Here is a 14008-nt window from a genome sequence, read left to right on the forward strand (position 1 = left end):
TTGTTTAACCAGCGCTCCCCATTTCTTTTTGTGTACACTATCCCTAAGGATCAAGGTTAGATCCAATTGGGTGAGCAGCAGGAATTTGACACCCCGCAAATGGCCTCAAGCTTGAGGCACCCTTAGGGGTCATCGGGAAGGTAGTATTATACATTTACTACTTTTTAATTATTTCGATACAATTTTTAAACTGATTTTTATTGAATTTCATGCGAGATAGCGCCCTAGTTCCTTCTTCCAATTCCTCTCTGCAGTAGAAATAGACTACATGAGAGAGGAGGCTGAAGGGCTTAGGGAAAGGCCTTGTGGACCACTGTCTGAAAACCATTGCTCTAACAAGCTCGATGTATTACCTGCTCACTTGCTTCATGGAAAATAAATACAGAAACCTGCACTCCTCTCAAATTAGCTTGCAATTTATTAGTGACAGGCTACATTTTGATCCTAAGTCTTATAACAAAGGGATCATTTAGTTGCATCTTTTAATCAAAAAATTATTTAAGCCGGCTATTCACGTCAAGGTAAATTCCAGTGTAGCAGGTACAGTACCTACACTACATACATAATATTTCTTGTTGTTTTGTAGCCTAAACATCGTGACATAATATTTGCTATTGTTTTGTAGTCTAAACATCGTGAAATATTTGAAAGTGCACGAAGGGTTAAATATATTAAACTTTTATGCCATCTGCATTTCGGTGCAATTAAAACTGTCAAAAAACAGAAATAAATTCCCTTAGCATTACTGTATGAAGAAAAAATTGTGAGTGCACAAATGCCTTACTGAAAAGTCATTATATCTATATCGCATGTTCAAGAATAATTCCCCCCTCCACCCCCTCGTCCCATCCTCATGTCAGAGTTCTCTCACTTGCTTTTCTTGCACACACACACACACCTCTCTTGTTTACAGTATCTCAGTCACAGACACTCACCACCTTCTCCTGTAGAGATTACCACATTGTAAAAGTGTTTTATTCCTATTTGCTAATTGGAGAATTGGCAAGGAGCTCAGAACCTCCAAAAACAACCATTTAGCATAAGAGAATTACGTGAGCTCGGACCTACCCCTATAACAATATGCATCAGGAACACTATAAAACTGTCGTACGCTGCTAAGGAAATAAAAAATAAGTATTTTTGCGAAACGCCTTATTGCTAGGGAAAGTGAACTGGTTGTAAATGTATGGAAAACAAACACAAAAACCATGCACTATTCCCAAATTGGCTTACAATTTATTTGTGGAATTCTACATTTTGCTCCCAAGTCTTTTTTTTAACAAAGGAGCTATTTAGTTGCATCCTTTGAGCACACAATGATTTAAGACTGCTAAGCCTGTCAATGTAAACTCCGTTTAAGCAGGTACCTACATTACATTATACTATTTTTTACTGTCTTGTGGACTAAATATAAGAAATGCTTCATATCTGCAAATGTTGTAGATGTTTGCAGTGACCTAGTATGACTTCACAGAACAGGAGCTGGAAACATGGATCGTACATGGAACATGTGTTTCCAAATAAAAGTGCAGAATTAAAAGCCAAAGATCAAAAAAGTATTTGCAGTATTCAATTAGATAGGGTCTGGGATAAACTGCTATTTATGTATGCATCTGTTGCCGATTTGTAGCATAGATCTGGTACAGTTATATTGCTGATAAGCTTGAGAGCTTTAAATAACACCCTCCTGTCTTTTATTTTCCTCAGTGCACCCTAATGTCAGCCAGGGTTGCCAAGGCGGGTGTGCCACATGTTCTGATTACAATGGATGCTTGTCGTGTAAGCCCCGACTGTTCTTTGCTCTGGTAAGGAATGGCATGAAGCAAGTCGGGGTCTGTCTCCCTTCATGTCCAAGCGGATACTATGGGACGCGATCTCCAGAAATAAATAAGTGTACAAGTAAGTCACTTTGTAACACTTTGTTATTGTTATAACATTTCTTGCCATAATGATGAATATATTCATCCTGACATATTTTGCCTTTCAAAAAGAACGATTCCTGCGCTCCTACCAATTAGGCTAAGATAAAATAATAATCTCATGAAAAAGGGTATTTTGTTAAACCCTTTGGCCAAAGCATTTGTAAGCCTGCATGCCACGTCAAGGCATACCCGTTTAATGCAGGTACCTACACTATATATATGTAATAGTTGTCCCATATACTGGTGAAAAAAGTGTGAGAGCCCTGAAGGGGTTAAATAAAGTATGACCTTTAAGACCCACCTTAAGACACACTTGTTTAAAGAAGCATATGAGTAGCACTGTGAATATTCTGAACACATGATACATAAAGCTTGGCCCCCTGCAGACGCACTTACCAGAACTCCCTCCTACTGTCTCTGTGCGTTCTCCCTACCTACCAATTAGACTGTAAGCTCCTCAGGGCCGGCACTCCTTTTCCTTAATGTTACTTTTATGTCTAAAGCACTTATTCCCATGATCTGTTATTTATATTATCTGTTATTTATTTGATTACCACATGTATTACTACTGTGAAGCGCTATGTACATTAATGGCGCTATATAAATAAAGACATACAATACAATACAATGTGAATAGTGCAATTAAAATCTGGCTAAAGCCAGTATCATAGTTACCTTACTATAGAGGCAAACTGGGTGCACAATTTCCCTGGTGTGAATATAATAAAACTTACACATATTTCTCTCTGTCAGCCTTATACGTTCACCTACCATTCAATAGATGGTGATGTCCAGACTGACACTGGGGTGTATTATACCTGCACTAATTGGAAAATTGGTAGGGACTCAGTAACTGTTATGTAAAGCAGATGAGCCAATAACCCTACCTCTCTGACATTTCAGAGATAGTATATTTAAAATGCCCTTTGGGAGTATGCAGCAAGGAAAATATTGTGCCTTTCAGCCTGTGAAGCTAATAAAAATGTGGGGGGATGGGAGGGACATTCATTACCACTAATGAATTAACTTATTTCTACTGTACTTTCTATAATGGCTGAATTGTAAAACAAATGTGCAATGTGATTACAGCATTCTTTATAGAAAAGGTCAACAAATGTTTTCTTTAAAAAAAATGAGATCTGAATAGCTCATTAAATGCCATTTTATTTTCAACAAGATGAGTTTGATTTACTCTGATGTTGCTTTAAGTTACAAAGAACTCATAGCTTATACTAAAAGTGCAGATATATAAAATAAAGTCCAGTTTCTAGAGTTCTGTATAGATTTGCAAAATTGTAGAGACCCAGCAGAGATCAAAAAATAAGTTGTAGCTTGATAGCAATAGATGAGGCTTAGTGAACAGTATCTTCCTACAGTACATAATGAATAGGTACACAAAGTTGGCATGCATACACTACATACAACAATGTACATGATTAGTGTCTTTTTTGTGTTTTAGAATGTAAAGCTGACTGCGAAACATGTTTCCACAACAATTTCTGCACGAAATGTAAAGGTGGATTTTACTTACATAGCGGGAAGTGCCTTGACACCTGTCCAAATGGGTTTGAAAACAACAACCACAGTATGGAGTGCAGCAGTACTGGTAAGTAGCATGTAAGAAGTTGTAAAGGAAGAACTGGTTGACTTGTCTAGTCTCACGATATTAGCATGAAACAAGGAAATCTCCAATCTCCAATGTGTATGGCGGTGCAAAACCGTGTCAGATTACCATTATTCTTGCTGACTGAGCTCTGCAACTACCACCAGAGGTCTAAACACACTCTCCTGAGGTGTCTTTCTGCATGACAATGTAACAAGGGACTTCATTGGTATCATGGAGGAAAATGTCATACTACCCCAAGTGAAGAACAGAATAGAACAGGAGTGGGTTGCACTGAATGTGAGGCCAGTGACTAATTGGACTGTGTGTTCCTGTGGCCCTTGAGATCATTGTGACAAAAATAAAACATAATAATCCATGTATTAAAAACATGGTCCTTAAAGAACTGTAATTAGTCTGGATATTCATTAAAGATTAAGCTAGGTATAATAAGTAGGTGACTGGAGCATGGTAGCATATATAGCATTTCTAAACTGCACTAGAGTACAGGTCCTGATTTGCCCCAATTTGCGGGAGAAAAACTGTCACCTACAACTGGTAATGTGTAAAATTCTACTGACATGACAATTTTATGTGCCAGTTCCCTATATATTGGCCTTAATAAGCTATTAATGCAAAAATTCCATCGACGGCAATAGGCATTTTTCTTATATGACTTGACCCAGATAATCTCCAGGAGCATAGCCACCACTCCTTTGTTAACTTAATAAGACTCCTGGTTCCACTGCCACTTATCTTGGCATGACTGTATAGAACACATGGCTAGAGCCAATAATTAATTAAAACAGTTCATGTCATAGCAATGTTCATGTTATTAATTAGCTCATGGCAATCACATTCTTGATGCACATACTGTTGATCTAATAATGAATCTATGTAGGCGCTCTGTTACATTAAGACGTTATATACTAACTTAGCTAGAGCATGGTAGTAAACCTGTTCTGGACACATACGCTAGACTGAGCTATTGTTTTTGTTCCTACAGTGCACTGTGCAGTCAGTGAATGGAGTTCTTGGGGCCCATGTACAAAGAGGGGGAAAACCTGCGACTTCAAACGTGGCAATGAAACAAGAGTTCGGGAGATTGTACAGCGCCCCTCACCCCGGGGTATACCTTGCCCGCCAACAACTGAGACAAGGAAGTGCATAGTGCAGAGAAAGAAATGTCAAGGGAGAAAAAGGTAATTTTGCTTTCATAAGAACTAAACATCTACAAATGAGCACTGTCTAAGAAAAGAATATGATCTCTGCGGATTATTTAAGGAATTTTATCAACACATGTTTTAATCAAGGCAATCAACATGTCTGAATTGGAAACTGCCCAACCCTCCTCCTCACCCCCCCCCCCCCCGAACCAAGTTGCTTATTCCTAATATACTCCCCTGTCAGAAAAATGGATTGTTGTATTAGCGCATATGTGTGGTTCAGCTGGGTGGGAGAAGAGCATTTACATGCAATGTTTGTGAAATCTCTGGGCAGGAGGATTTGATAAGTATGCAGTTGGCTCGCACTCATTGCGTTTTATCACACTTTGATTGGAGTTCAAAAATATGTTGAGGAAAAATTCCCAAAACCATGCATCAAGATTAGAGTAAATGTTACTTTAGCTGGAGATAATGTAACATAATACCAAAAGGCTTAAAATATTAAGTGTTAAATTCCCTTCTCATCCACCCACTCACACTCATCGCAGACACAATCTGATGTAGCACAGAGAGGCAGCAGATTTGCAATCGAGTTTAATGATGTGCTAAATGAAAATATTGAGCTAATCCACTTTATGTCACAATCATTTATCTGTCAATAAAGAGTCCCAAATCTACGGTAAAACTCAGCCTTTTGTATAGACATCTTCGCAAGTTGTCCAACTACTAAAGATCTACTATACAAAGTGAAATAAAATCTGCCAATCGAAGAGCTGGTGTATTCTAAAACAAGGCTTATCATTAAGGATCAAAAGAACAGGACTGTTTAGCAGTCACTTAACAGTCACGTGGTGCCACTTGTTCATATTAGCTATACGGGGTGTCAATTTGAAAGAAGAAAATAGTAATATATAAGTATCTGGTTTCACTTTGCCAATACCTTTAGTTTCTCTGTCTATGTACATACTTGTTTCCAGCACCTTTGCTTTCTACCATCCCAGTCACGGGCGTTCATTTGATTCTTTTTGAACATAGGGTTTGTTCTTAAAATAATATTTTACATACTGCTATATTTCTTTTTTTTTTTGCCTAACCATAAGCACTTAAGACACATTGCAGAATGCTAGAGCAATTACAAATGAATAAGTAAAATCATGACCGCACATTACACTACAATCTGTAGTTCACATATTACTATTCTGAGCTCAATTAACATCTGTCAATGACAAATGTGTGGAATACGCTCAACAGTTATAAAAAAAAATGTATTCGTCTTAGATTGTAAGATTTCTGGGGCAGGACTTCCCTTTCCTATTGCCTGCTTTTATGTTTGTTGCACTTGTATTATAACTCCCTCTATTTTATTGTCTTTTCTTTTTTGTTGCATACATGTGTGGCGCTATACACGGAGAAATATAAATACAAATTGTAGCCCTGTTTCCCCCCAGAACACAGGAAGCTACCAGTGCTGCTCTTGTACCTGTTGGCTCCAGGAGCCTGCGCCTCTGCCACGGAGAGCCTGGGTATATCACTTACTATATGCAGCGCCTCCACCTGTGAGGGATCCCAGCAAAGCGGAAGCAGCCCCTCACAGGACATAATCACAATGAACACATAGCTTTGTAAAAATAGAAAGGTCTTTACTGAACATAGACATAACAGATAACCCTGAACACTAGACTCTATCATGACTAGAGATACAACTGCTCCACGCCTCGCAGGGCCTTCACCCCTCACCATGTATCCAAAGTCCCACACCCTTTAGGAGTGATCAGCGCCATACTAGATGAGGATAAAGTTGGTGCACTTGGTGTATTATGATACCTGCCGGGTGTGTCCACACCCGGGCGCGCTGACGTGGAGATAAGTGGATCCTCTGATCCCACGACGATTCCGCCTCCGCGTGGGATGATGTCCTGTAGGATGATCCCACCATAGAAACCGTCTCTGTAACTGGTCAAGGTCTGGTCATAGACTGTAACTTTCAGGGCTGCACAGCATTCTGGCTGTGTCCCTGAACTAGCAAACAACTAAAGGGGCAGGGTCCCTACCTAAGGGCCTGTCCCTGTAGCAACCACACACTAGTATATGAGTATGGCCTAGCTGACACTAGGGGAGATCTCTGGCCTAGTGCAGAGGTTACTTGCCTCCCTGCACATATACACCCTTCCCTGTCTATGTCCCAGCTCCTACTAACTCCTGTCTCCAGCGTGCAACAATGTATCCCCTTTGCAGCAGGAGAATCTGTAAACCCTATTGGCTGTAATGCAGCAGGTGATAGGGATCATAGGGCAGTCCCCAGAGGCTTCTGGGTAATGTAGTCTCTGCGGGACCTCTTTACTATTGGGACCGCGTGCGCAATCTCTACCACACATGCACGATCCTGTAATGGCTGCCGCTAATCTTCTCTTCACCTGTGCAACCTTGTAATGGCCGCCGCATCGCGCAATCTCCTGTGCCTGCGCGAACTCTCGCGCCAATCTCAATATGGTCGCCGCGATGCCTCTGCGCATGCGCAAGCCAGCTAAACATGGCGGCACCCTGTAGCTAATGCCGCCAGGAGCCCCCGGCGACGCGCTCTCCCCTGCAGCTCCCAGACATGCCACGGAGGTAAGGGAGGGGGAACCGAGAGACCGGCGAGCCATAGGGGACCTGGCTACAGAATATACATACTAACATGTGAAACAGTAGCATTTGGGTGACTAAACATGCAAATCAAATTCCTTACTTCACTTCAGCTCCTTATATTTAAAACTTGCTTCATAATGCCGTTTAACATTTTCAGGTATTTTTTCCCTCTTGCCTTTAAATTCTATCCTTTTGATACGTTTTATAGCCACATTAAGGTCACCAGTGGTCACTTTATTCAGAAGGAAAAAATAATGGTAAAAGATATATACTTTGATACATTCATTGTTTGTCTGTATGTGTATGAAATAGATCCTCCCTTGGTCTCACAACTTCACATTACTGCTTATAAATGGCTTGCTGTTGCAAGTGTGACACAATTGCAACAAAAAACCTTGATACACTGATGCTTTCCAAATATATTTCATCACACTTCAATAGCTATAGAAGTTTTTTGGAGCTAAATATATACCTTGTTCTGTTTCAGTGAATGGTTTTAGCTTACTGTCAGCTCTCATGATGTGGGTAACTTTGGATGCTAGGATTGGCTACAACAAAATGCGCATGCGTTCTAAATCTGCATATACCATTAGCTGTATGTCTGAATAAATAGGACTAGTTTGTGACCTACATGTTCTCAAAATACGCTACTGTGATCAATAGTTTGTATGCTTATTTATTGACATTGTGCCAAAGAAAGCAAAATATGTGGAGCAGCTGAGAATTCTTTTCAGTGATATTTCTATAATAATAATGATGGTTTGATTTGAAGAATGGTTAAAATGTGGATGACAAGAAAGTCTCAGTCAAAACCATTGGAGCTCATGGAGAAAAACAAGCATTGCCTAATAAAATAAATCTCACATTTCGGTGAAAAAATGGATACTGTACATTATTCCTGTATGTCTTTGAACTGAAAATTTGACTGGATTCTTCCTCCCCCCCCCCCCCAAATAAAGACAAAGGATAACACAGTAGGTAGCAGAACGCTGCAGTGGTCCATTTATTATAAAACAAAACATTAAGTTGCAGTCATTGGAAACACACAGCCATATGTTCACTGAAAACAATAACTCAGTGCAAAAGTTTTTCATTACAATTTATATCCTATAATTTATGATGAAAAGATCAAGCAACAAGATTGTGGTATTGACCAATAGAGATGTGCAAATGTTTCGATCAAGCACGCAAAAACATTTTGTTGGCGAAATTTTTTTGTTTCATCAAAAATTACAAAGCAACATCTGGCTGTTTAATCTAAATCTTTGAAATATGGCTTTTGCTGCATGATATATATATGGTGAACTTTATAAATGGTGAACTTTAAGGCGTATTGTATTTAAAAAAAAAAAAAAAACACAAAAAAAAGCCTTTAGATTACAAAAACATCAAAGGAATGTGTGCTTTGGTGGGTCACCTTTTTGGTGTTCCCTTCATTATTATTTTTTGTTTATTAATTTTTTTATATATATATTGTATTGTATTGTATGTCTTTATTTATATAGTGCCATTAATGTACATAGCGCTTCACAGTAGTAATACATGGGGTAATCAAATAAATAACAGATAATATAAATAACAGATCATGGGAATAAGTGCTTTAGACATAAAAGTAACATTTCGGAAGAGGAGTCCCTGCCCCGAGGAGCTTACAGTCTAATTGGTAGGTAGAACGTACAGAGACAGTAGGAGGGAGTTCTGGTAAGTGCATCTGCAGGGGGCCAAGCTTTATGTATCGTGTTCAGAATATACACAGTGCTATTCATATGCTTCTTTAAGCAAGTGTGTCTTAAGGTGGGTCTTAAAGGTGGATAGAGAGGGTGCTAGTCGGGTACTGAGGGGAAGGGCATTCCAGAGGTGTGGGGCAGAAAGTGATAAAGGTTTAAGGCGGGAGAGGGCTTTAGATACAAAGGGGGTAGAAAGAAGACATCCTTGAGAAGAACGCAAGAGTCTGGATGGTGCATAACGAGAAATTAGGGATGAGATGTAAGGAGGGGCAGAAGAATGTAAAGCTTTAAAAGTGAGGAGAAGAATGGAATGTGAGATGCGGGATTTGATCGGAAGCCAGGAGAGGGATTTCATGAGGGGAGATGCTGAGACAGATCTAGGAAAGAGTAGAGTGATTCTGGCAGCAGCGTTTAGGATAGATTGTAGGGGAGACAGGTGAGAGGCAGGAAGGTTGGACAGCAGGAGGTTACAGTAATCAAGACGGGAGAGAATGAGGGCCTGAGTCAGAGTTTTAGCAGTCGAGCAACAGAGGAAAGGGCGTATCTTTGTTATATTGCGGAGGAAAAAGCAACAAGTTTTAGAAATGTTTTGAATGTGAGGGGCGAATGTGAGAGAGGAGTCGAGTGTGACCCCTAGGCAGCGTGCTTGGGCTACTGGGTGACTGATTGTAGTTCCAACAGTAATGTGGAAGGAGGTAGTAGGGCCAGGTTTGGGAGGAAGTATGAGCAGCTCTGTTTTAGCCATGTTGAGTTTAAGGCGGCGGAGGGCCATCCAGGATGATATAGCAGAGAGACATTCAGAAACTTTGGTTTGTACAGCAGGTGTAAGGACAGGTGTTGAAAAGTATATTTGTGTGTCGTCGGCATAGAGGTGATAATTAAACCCAAAAGATGTTATTAGGTCACCTAGAGAGAGTGTGTACAGAGAAAAGAGAAGAGGTCCCAGGACAGAGCCCTGGGGTACCCCCACAGAGAGATCAATAGAGGAGGAGGAGGTGTTAGCAGAAGAGACACTGAAACTACGATGTGAGAGGTAGGATGAGATCCAGGATAGAGCTTTGTTCCGAATACCTAGAGTATGGAGAATGTGGAGGAGAAGAGGGTGGTCCACTGTGTCAAATGCTGCAGAGAGGTCGAGTAATATGAGCAGAGTGTAATGACCTCTGTCTTTGGCAGCATGGAGGTCGTCAGTTATTTTAGTGAGGGCTGTTTCGGTGGAGTGAGCAGAGCGGAAGCCAGATTGTAGAGGGTCTAGGAGAGAATAGGTGTTGAGAAAATGGAGCAAGCGAGAGAATACAAGATGTTCAAGGAGTTTAGAGGCAAAAGGCAGGAGGGAGATAGGTCGATAGTTAGAAAGACAGGTAGGGTCAAGCTTGCTGTTATTGAGTAATGGTATGACTGTTGCATGTTTGAAGGAGGATGGAAAGGTTCCAGAGCAGAGGGAGGAGTGAAAAATGTGTGTGAGCGTAGGGATTATAGTAGGAGCAAGAGGTTTTAGGAGATGGGAGGGAATGGGGTCAAGAGGGCAAGTGGTAGAGGGAGAGGAGGTGATCAACAGCGACACATCCTCCTCTAAGACAGTGGAAAAAGAGTCAAGGATGGCAGGAGGAGAGTTAGGAAGAGGTGTAGGATGGGAGGAAGAAACAGAGGGGATGTTCTGCCGTATGGATTCCACCTTTTCCTTAAAATAGTCAGCAAAGTCCTGAGCGGAGATGGAGGAAGGAGAGGCAGCTGAGGGTGGTTTGAGTAGAGTATCAAAGACAGAGAACAGTCGGCGTGGGTTAGACTTGTGCATATTGATTAGTGCAGAAAATAGGCTTGTTTAGCTTGCGAGAGGGCAGAGTTGAAACAGGATAGCATAAATTTGTAGTGAAGGAAGTCTGCGAGACTGTGAGACTTCCTCCAGAGGCGTTCAGAGGAAGGAGTGGAGGAACGCAGCATGCGCGTGTGGGAATTTAGCCAGGGTCTAGGGTTAGAAGGGCGAGTGCGGCAGAGAGAAAGCGGGGCATGTAGATCAAGAGACGAGGACAAGGCAGAGTTGTAGTTCCTGACCAGGTTGTCAGAGTCTGTAGCAGAGCTGAGAGAGGAGAGCTTAAAGTGGACTCAAAGTCAGGTAAGTGAATAGAGCGCAGGTTTCTGCAGAACCGGGGGGTAGATGGAGATGGAGAAGGGGAGAAGCGAGATAGAGAGAATGAGATGAGGTGATGGTCAGAGAGAGGAAAAGGGGAAATGGAGAAATCAGAGAGAGAAAAGTTTTTAGTGAAAACCAGGTCTAAGTAGTGGCCATCCTTGTGGGTGCTGGCTGCAGTCCACTGTTGAAGGCCAAAAGAAGAGGTTAGAGAAAGAAAGCGGGAAGCCCAAGGGAGAGAGGGGTCATCAATGTGGCAATTGAAGTCCCCAAGGAGAAGAACGGGGGAGTCTGAGGAGAGAAAGAAAGAGAGCCAGGATTCAAAGTGAGAGAGAAAGGCAGAAGGGGAATGAGTAGAGGTAGGTGGGCGATAGATGACCGTCACATGGACAGGGAGAGGAGAGAAGATCTGGACAGTGTGAGCCTCAAAGGAGGGAAAAGCAAGAGAGGGGGGAATAGGAAGGGTTCGGTAACGGCAGAGAGAGGAGAGCAGGAGCCCCACGCCTCCACCCCTGCCATCAGGGCGCGGAGTGTGGGAGAAGGAAAGGCCACCGTAGGAGAGGGCAGCTTCCAGAGCAGAGTCAGACTGAGTGAGCCAGGTCTCAGTTATAGCAAAGAGAAGCAGGGAGTGAGAGAGAAAGAAGTCATGCACAGAGAGGAACTTGTTAGAGAGGGAGCGAGCATTCCAAAGGGCACAGGAGAAAGGGAGAGAGGAGGGAGGGTAGCAGGGGATGGGTATGAGGTTGGAGGGGTTGACACCAGAAGGAGTAGAGGTTGCAGTTGGCAGGCGAGGACGAGCGCATGTAGGAATAAGACAGGTACCAGGATTGGGAGGGATATCCCCAGAAGCAAGGATGAGAAGCATGGATAGAAAGAGGATGTGTGAGGATGATTTGTAAGGGTGTTTTTTAGTGCAGGGGATATAGCTGTGTGGTGTCAGAGGACGCAGGTAAGAAAGGAGTTCATGTGAACAGAGAAGTGGTGAAGGAAGGAGAGATGGAGATATATGAATGGAGTTAGAGACATACTGAGGCTGGTAAAAAGAAGTGCATAATTTGAGAAGAAGTGAAGTCACAGCAAATATAAATGGTAAAGGCAGCATCACAGCAGTAATGATGCAGTCTAGTATTGATGATATCCTCCTTTCCAGCGTAGTTCACATGCAGGAATCAGGGCCAGATGGGGTGTCCACTTCTTCCTCACTTCTTTTGAACTTCCTTTTAAACTTCAGTTGTTCAGTTGTCCTGCCACTTATAATGTGCCACTTGGATATGTGCTGCAGGCAGACTAGCTGTTCTGACACAGTTTATATGGGCCTAAGTCACCTGACAGTGTGGTTCTGTCTGCTTAATTAGCACATCTGAGGCACATTCAAACAGATTGTTTCCTACACAGGGTGTTCCCTGCCTAGGTGTCAATGCTTAATTCAATTAACAGTTGAAGCAGACAGGATTCAGATATGGGATATTACCTAAGATTGTTTCAGTTGCATATACTGAAATACTGAAATACTGAAATATATATATATCATGGCACAAAGCCATGCCACGCCACCACCCAGGGCTACCGGTTCGAACACTCAAGAGCACCACCCAGTTCTCTGCCACCTACAAAACAATTGCTTTTTTTCAGCGAGTGTTCTGTCAATTGCCAGGTACCACACAAACTCTTGAGAAAGCTGTGATCACTATGAAGGCATATACTGTAGTCTCTGGTGACGATTAGGCCTGCTACTAAGCCACAAAGCTCCCAGAGAGTACACTACAAGCAAAACCATAAAAATATGAAACATACACTGGCTAGCAAAGTACACAGCGGAGTAATGGGATCCACACCAATCTATGTGCAACAGAACTCCCAGAGTAAATACGAAAAAGTTAAACCGTAAAATAAATGCAGTGGGTAGTTATAGAGCATGTGAGATAATAATCAGCCAGACATGAGAGATATTAAATGAATAGGTTTAATAGGGAAAGGTATGGTACACAAAGGGGTTGACCGACAAACCACAGTAAAATTAGGCGAGACCATAGCCTAAAATGTACAGGAAGGTTGGTCAGGTTATGCTGGTCCCTCCTAGCTGAGGTCCAGTTCCAGGGAGTCTCAGATACAGAGTTCTTGGAGCAACACAAAGTTCTTGGTCCTAGCCCATAGGATCAAGTTATGGATTGCAGGGAAGAGGGTTGTACAGTTTTTACAGAATGATACTGTAGCTCCAAGCTGAGGCTTGCAGCAGCGTTGTAAACTTGCAGCAGCAAGTATGCAGCATGTGGGCTATGGCAGGATTAGTTATAGCTAGTTGTCCTTTGCTGTGCATATGAAGGGGACTTACAGAAGTAACTAATCATGTGGTTGGATTTTTGTTACTTCTAGTGGTTATGAATGGTACTTTATAATGAAACTAAAGACAGCGCTACAGGTGGCCCTCGATATCCGCCGGTTCGCTTTCCGCCGAACGCCATATCCGACATCGCATAATGCTGGATGCATTTTCCGATGTCGGAATCGCTTATCCGACGCGCACCGCCATGGATTAACATGGACCTGCAATTCAACAGCCCGTTATCCGACAGCGGTTTGCGGGACGCATTCCGACGGATAAGCGTGGACCAACTGTACTGGATAATGAAACCAATGGAAGAACTAAGGCAAAAAAAGTGATCTACTAAAGTACAATACATATGGTGCACAAGGACTTAATCCCAATATAATACATCAAATGATAAGCTAGGGACAAAAATGGGGTATACACAACAAAAAGCAGGCAACAATAGGGCTGGTGTTGACAGTCTCAAGTTTTATTTAGTGGAGTGACTTACATACAGATCTAGCTT

At 42.0% G+C, this 14008-nt stretch overlaps 1 protein-coding gene across 1 annotated transcript in view; it reads left to right on the forward strand.

The window, feature by feature from the left end:
* The window catches only part of RSPO3 (R-spondin 3), a 125844-nt gene that overhangs the window by 79356 nt on the left and 32480 nt on the right, over window positions 1-14008 (forward strand). The window contains exons 2-4 of the mRNA XM_075597265.1: window positions 1708-1899; window positions 3382-3528; window positions 4532-4727. Coding sequence (XP_075453380.1) covers window positions 1708-1899; window positions 3382-3528; window positions 4532-4727 — 535 coding nt within the window. The remainder of the gene's footprint in view (window positions 1-1707; window positions 1900-3381; window positions 3529-4531; window positions 4728-14008) is intronic.

The sequence above is a fragment of the Ascaphus truei genome, chromosome 4 (genome assembly GCF_040206685.1).
Source record: "Ascaphus truei isolate aAscTru1 chromosome 4, aAscTru1.hap1, whole genome shotgun sequence".
Taxonomy (NCBI): Eukaryota; Metazoa; Chordata; class Amphibia; order Anura; family Ascaphidae; genus Ascaphus; species Ascaphus truei.